The 6000-nt window shown below is 54.1% G+C and overlaps 1 protein-coding gene across 1 annotated transcript; it reads left to right on the forward strand.

The window, feature by feature from the left end:
• The first annotated feature begins 3759 nt into the window (after nt 1–3759).
• On the forward strand, nt 3760–5306 carry LOC136559594 (C-type lectin domain family 2 member B-like). Its single transcript, XM_066554903.1, has 5 exons — nt 3760–3913; nt 4198–4296; nt 4399–4580; nt 4781–4881; nt 4972–5306. Exons 1-5 carry the CDS (start codon nt 3760–3762, stop codon nt 5084–5086), a joined length of 651 nt encoding a protein of 216 aa, XP_066411000.1. The 3' UTR covers nt 5087–5306.
• Nucleotides 5307–6000: the final 694 nt, after the last annotated feature.

Below are 6000 nucleotides of genomic sequence, written 5' to 3' on the forward strand. Positions count from 1 at the left end.
ACATGCATGTCTCTTGCTATGGACATGAAGGGAACATCAAAACAAAACATGCAGTAAAACAAGAAACTGACAGTAATCAAGAATAAGTCAGATAATACACATAATTAATAACACTTGTGAAATTGGATGATTATTAATGTCTAAAACACTGCACCATCACCCAGAGCCTGCAGCAGCTGCCAAACCTCATTTCAGTGAGGACCTGGAGAGCCATTCCCAGGAAAGGTGTCCAAGCTCACTTTAAAAATAGATCCAGCTGTCCTATTATTAGAGGGTCAAATTGCCAAGGCCAAGAGCCTTGAGTATAGTTTTGAGGCGGAGAAAACATCTGGGCTTGTTGGCAATTTTCTGACCAGGCAGAGTAGGGCCTGGCCAGAGCCCAGACCCTCATTGGGAGGGTCTCCCTCACATACCTTAAAAAGAAATCTCTCAATAATAGCAGCTATGAGATGCCCCAAAGACAGCAAACTGCTGGAGTGCTCCTGTGAGAATAACTGGGGCTGTGTGTGATTGGCACAGAGCAGGAGCAGCCTTGCCCTCAGCAGGTCACAGCCCTGGCCCACGAGGATGGGTCACAAAAGGGTCGGGAAAGGCCACAGGACCTCAGCTCAGATGAGGCTTTTGACAGAGCCCAGAGATCTCATCCTGGAACTCTGAAAACACAGGAAAATCAGGAGACAGCCCTGGCTGAAGGCACAGCAACCCTGCTGGAACAAGAGAAGGGACTAAAGGCTGAGCAGGCAGCGCAGGGAACGGCTGCAGACAGCCTGTTCAAAGAGATGCATCTGCGGCTGGAGAGCAAACCAGAGAGATCCCAAAGTGACACCATGTCTTGTGGATAGTCACACAAAGATAGCTCAAAGTTCATGAAAAGCCAGCTATGGATAAGGTAATGGTGTCTTATGAAGAATGCCTGTTGTCAAAATGAGTGAATTCACGTGATGGAACAGATCCATCAGCAGTGACTGTCTCAGGAATTGGAGACAATATTCCTCCAGCATTGCTGTACCCACAACAATGAAACACTGAACAGCTTCCAGTGGATAACAGCCATAATGTAGAACAACCACCCTCTCTCCTGTGCTATCTGTGGAAGATAGAACAGAAGAGATCACAGTGAATGATCCTGTCAGGCAGTGCAGCACTGACACCTGTGCAAGCTGTGAGAGGATCAAGGGCCCAACAAGCTGTAGCTTCTCCTGTCCAAAAGCAGGTGCTTATCAGTGTTCGATCACAGCTGTTTCAGAGGGATCTGTCTTATCTCTAGAAGAAAAGAACTACATCTTGCAATGCAAACCAACATATTTAAACAAAATTAACTTAGGACTTGAAATTAATTGCAGTGTAATTCAATTTCACCTCAGTGGCATTAGAGGTACACTTAAGAGAATTTAAAGTAACATCTTTAATACTGAATAAAAAGATTGAAATTATTACTAAATAAAAAAATTGATCTTAATAAAACTGGAATAGAACATGAAATGGCATAAAGTGAAGACTTAATCTTGACCCTGTCTAAACTCAGCAATACTCAAACCTGACAGAAATCCACCTTGACATAAATGATTAGTAAAAAAATTAACTCAATAGAGTAATAAAGGTAACATTACTCAGGAATGTTGCTAACCTTGCTTAATCTTACCAACACTAAAATCATATTCAAATAAACCAGAACTGAACTAACAACCAATATCCTTAAAAGTTCTGGGTACTACAAAATGTAACTTATTCTGCTGCTATTAATACCAAAAGGCACTGAAAATGTGAACAAAGCGTGGCTGAAATAACAGCATGATGGATTTACTGGAGGGGTTAGAAAAGTGTGACAAATATGTGACCCTATGTAATTTAACATCGAGAAAAACTCATGGCAGCCACAAATTGTATGGAACCATAAATTTCCTCAGACCTTTTAAAGTGCAATTGTACCGAAAGAAATAACAATGTAGAATTTGGCAAACTGTCCAACAAACCGGGAGCTTCTCGAGACCATTTACTGTAGCTAGATGCACGTGGTAAATGTTGGCAGCATTCCAGTTACAGGAAAGAGACGGGCGGGGGGCGGGGCGGTGGTGGCGGGGGTGGCGCTCGTGGCCGCTGATTGGTCCGATCGGCCAAAATCCCTCCCACACGGAGTCGCCATAAAATTGAACGGGACCACCCACACCTTCACTACTGCAACCGGAGCTGCGGTCGCAGACAGCGCCGGGCAAGAGGCTGGCGGAGCTTGGAGGCGGCTTCCACACTGGCGCGACTCGCGGTCGGTTTTGTCCCAGCTCGGGGCCAGGGGTTCTGGTGAGTTCCATGTGCTGGATTCCTCTGTTCACAGGCAGGGAGCTCCGAGGCGCCGGGGCAGGGAATGCGGGGCACAATGGTGAGCAGCCCGGGGCTGCTGCTTCTTGCCCCTCGGCAGGGGCGGGCTCCGAGCCGCAGCTGCCCCGGGCCAGCAGCAGCCGGCAGCTCCCGTTCCAGGGGCGAGGGCGCTACGAGCCGAGGCGGGCAGGCAGCGTTGCACAAATGGGCGCGGCCGTCCGGTGGCAGAGCCGGCGTCATGGATGCTGTGGGCTGGGCGGAGCAACGGCACTGACGGGGCGGGGCCACGCCGAGGGTGGGCGGGGCTCGGAAACCGCCGGCCCCAGCGGGGCGGGGCGGGGCGAGCGGCGGTGAGGATGCGACGGTGCTGGCCCCGGACACCGACCCTGGCCCAGCCCAGCCCGAGAATCCCTGCCAGCATTCCCTGCACCATTACCCGGCCCCACGGCGGCTCCGGCTCCGCGGGCAGGCGGCTCCAGGAGTTCAGAGTGGGCAAAATGGGAACGAGGGAGAGGAGGCAGCTGGTGCCAGTGGGTGAAACGGCTTTGCTGGAGCTGGCAGGGAGAGGAGGAGGAAGAAAGTGGTGCAAAGTAAAGGGGAGAGAAAGAGCGACAAGGCTGGAGCGGTGGAAGGCGGCGGAGATGGCCATGGGGCAGGCGAGCTTTTTGCTTTCCAGCTCTGTGGGAGGAAAGGAAGAACTGTCAAATCCGTGCAGGAAAAGAGGAGAGAAACCGATGATGATGGATATCATCGATAGTAGAGATTCATTTTATCTGCCTGAACTGTAAAGGCCCTGCGGGGGGCAGGGCCGTCACAGCTCCTGTCCCGAAAAACTCGCAATAAAAAAAAGGAACCCATGCCGGTGAACCGCAGCCCCCGGGGAAGCTGCTTGTGGGGTCTCCCCTGCAGCGGGCCGCGACCCTCCGCTCTCCCCCCGCGGTGCACGGACGGCCCCTCGCTGCTTTCCCGCACGCTGAATGCTCAAAACGGCCAAAAGCGGCCCCCACACCGACACCGGCTCTAAACTACGGTGGCAGCGGCCGTGCCCGCTGTGTCTGACTGGGACGGAGCGGCTGCGGCGGGCGGAGCGTTCGGGTCATTCCCCAGCGGGGGCGGCACCCGGAGCCCGGCGAGGCGGCGGCGGCGGAGCTCGGAGGCGGTTCCAGGCCAGGCGCGACCCGCGGTCGGTGCTGCCCCAGCTCCCGGAGGCTGCGCTTGTCTCCGCAGCTGCTGCCGCACCTCTGGGCAGCGGGGACAGCGCAGCCACAGCTGGCACCGCCCTCCTGAGCCCCCAGGGCCGGCACCAGCAGTGACCTCTCACCGTGTCTCTTTCAGGGTGCCATCAGCGCGGCTGTGAAGCTGTTCCCGAGGCCGAGCTCCCAAAGGATCTGCCAGCAGCACTCCTGATGGGTCAGGAGCAAGGTGCTGATTGTTCCAGGCAGAGAGATGCCGGCTGTGAGCAGGAGGAGAGTGAACTCTGCTGTGTTCCTGGAGTTGCAAACGAGCCCCAGCATCCCCGGCAGGGACCAGCAGCCGCGGTTCCACACCTGCCCGGGATCCAAGAAGCCTCTTGGCATCAGCAGGGGGATGCCACTTGTGGGTGTGCAGTGAGTGCAGATGTGGAGAATAGATTCTGCACCAGTGATGGGAGTGTGAGGGAAACTCTGGCTCCCCAGGGCACATCAGCAACCAAGACTGAACACAAAAGGAACCTCAGAAGATTCCTGGGTGAGTGCAGGGCCACCCCTGTGGTCTCTAGGGGTGACACAGCTGTGTCCCTGCCTGTGGCCAGGCTCTTGGCTCTCTGGCTGCCAGCTGAGTGAGGCCCACACTGGCTCAGGGCTCCCTGCTCTGCTCCCTGGCTATGGCTCTTTCCTGCTCCAGGTGAATGGATCAGGGGCCATCCCGTGGGCACGGCGGTGCTGATTCTGCTGCTCCTGGTGCTGGTGCTGGCTTTGGGGGTGGCCGTGGCTGTGCTGGCAGGTAAGGGAGGGGCAGCAGCCTGGGCCCAGCCCCTCGGGGCAGAGCGGGCTCCCTGCTCCCTGCACAGGGCAATCCTCAGAGCTTCTCCTCTTCCCCCTGCAGCACCACAGGTTCCAGTCACACCTGCGACTCCGCTGTCAGTTCTGGGCTGTCCCCATGGCTGGGTTGGCTACAATGGGGCCTGCTACTACTTCTCCAGGGATTACAGCACCTGGGAGCAGGGTCAGGAACGGTGCTCCGAGCTCGGGGCCTCCCTGGCCATTGCCAAGGATGAGGAGGCCATGGTGAGTGAGGGGCTGCGGGCGGTGTGGGGTGGCTGAGGGCAGCCTGGGGGTGCTCCTGGGCCGGGCTCGGTGCTCGTAGGGCCGGGGCTGCAGCCCTGGGCCGGGGCCTTGCAGGGAAGGAGCCCCGGCGTGCGGGGGGAGCCCCGGGCCCGTGTCCCCCCGAGGGGCCGGGGCAGCTCCCACTCCTCTCTCCTGGGCAGGATTTGCTCTTCCGCCTCCGCGGGAACGTTGATTTCTGGCTCGGGCTGCGCCGACGGGGCGAGCGCCTGCACTGGGGGGACGGCAGCAGCTACAGCTCCCGGTGAGTGCCGGGGAGCCGGGCAGGGCCTGGGGGCACAGGGGCACAAGGGCTGCCCCTGGCAGCCAGCGCTGCCTCTGCTCCTCCCTGCAGGGTTCCTGTCCTCGGCAATTCCCAGTGTGTGTACCTGGCTGACAAGAGATTGAGGAGTGACAACTGCTCCAATGAGCGGCCGTATCTCTGCAGCAAGGCCCCTGCTCCCCCGTAACAGGGGCTGCAGAAAGGACCTTCTCCACACTGGGCAGTGCCAGCTTCACCTCTGAGCCCAGCACAGCGCTGTCCTTCCTCAGCTGCAGCCTGTGCCTTGCACTTCCTCTCAGGGTCACCTCAGTGCCTCTTCATGCCCAGTGCCAACGCTGGGCTGGGGCTGCAAAGGAAAAGTCTCTGCAATCCATCCTGCCACTGGTGCTGCCTGCAGTGACTGCATTGGCCTCATTATATTAGAAATATGACTCAGTATTTGCACTTTTTATAGTAGTTTATTATGGGTTAAAGTTCCACCCTGGCATGCTTGTCTGCTTGCACAGGGATAACTTAAACTATGTTTTCTATATACTGTTACATATTACATCTACATGCATATTTATACGCGTTTTTAAGAATCCAAACACAACTTTGAATTTACGTACTGTTTTGCTTTTTTTAACTTTTGTCTTGCCTTCAGGCCATTTTTTACCTTAAACACTCTATTGTGTGGTTTCTTGTGATTCTATCTTTTTGTATTTTCACTTTCTGAAAATGAGGGTCAATAAAGTCTTTTTTTTCCCATGCTTGTTTCTGTTTTCTTGTCTTTCTGATAAGCAAGTCCTTGAATGTGGGAAATCAGTTAATTATTTGGCACCATTTTCTGAGTTAGTTACGTGAAACAATCATTCCAACATTACGCAGTCTCTATTATGCTATGGTCTAACATAGTATCTATTTCATCAAATCTATAAGGTGCATACATAAACTGACAGATTATACTACATCTAAAGCAGTAATTGCAATTTGTACTGTATCAGGATTTTTGACATCAATAATAACTTGCAAAACAAAAGTGAGCACATAAATGCAGAAGCCAATACCTATATTTGTTATTTATAATGTTCTACAACAAGCTCAAATGGGAAATCCAAATCA

Source organism: Molothrus aeneus, chromosome 8 (assembly GCF_037042795.1).
Source record: "Molothrus aeneus isolate 106 chromosome 8, BPBGC_Maene_1.0, whole genome shotgun sequence".
Lineage (NCBI taxonomy): Eukaryota > Metazoa > Chordata > Aves > Passeriformes > Icteridae > Molothrus > Molothrus aeneus.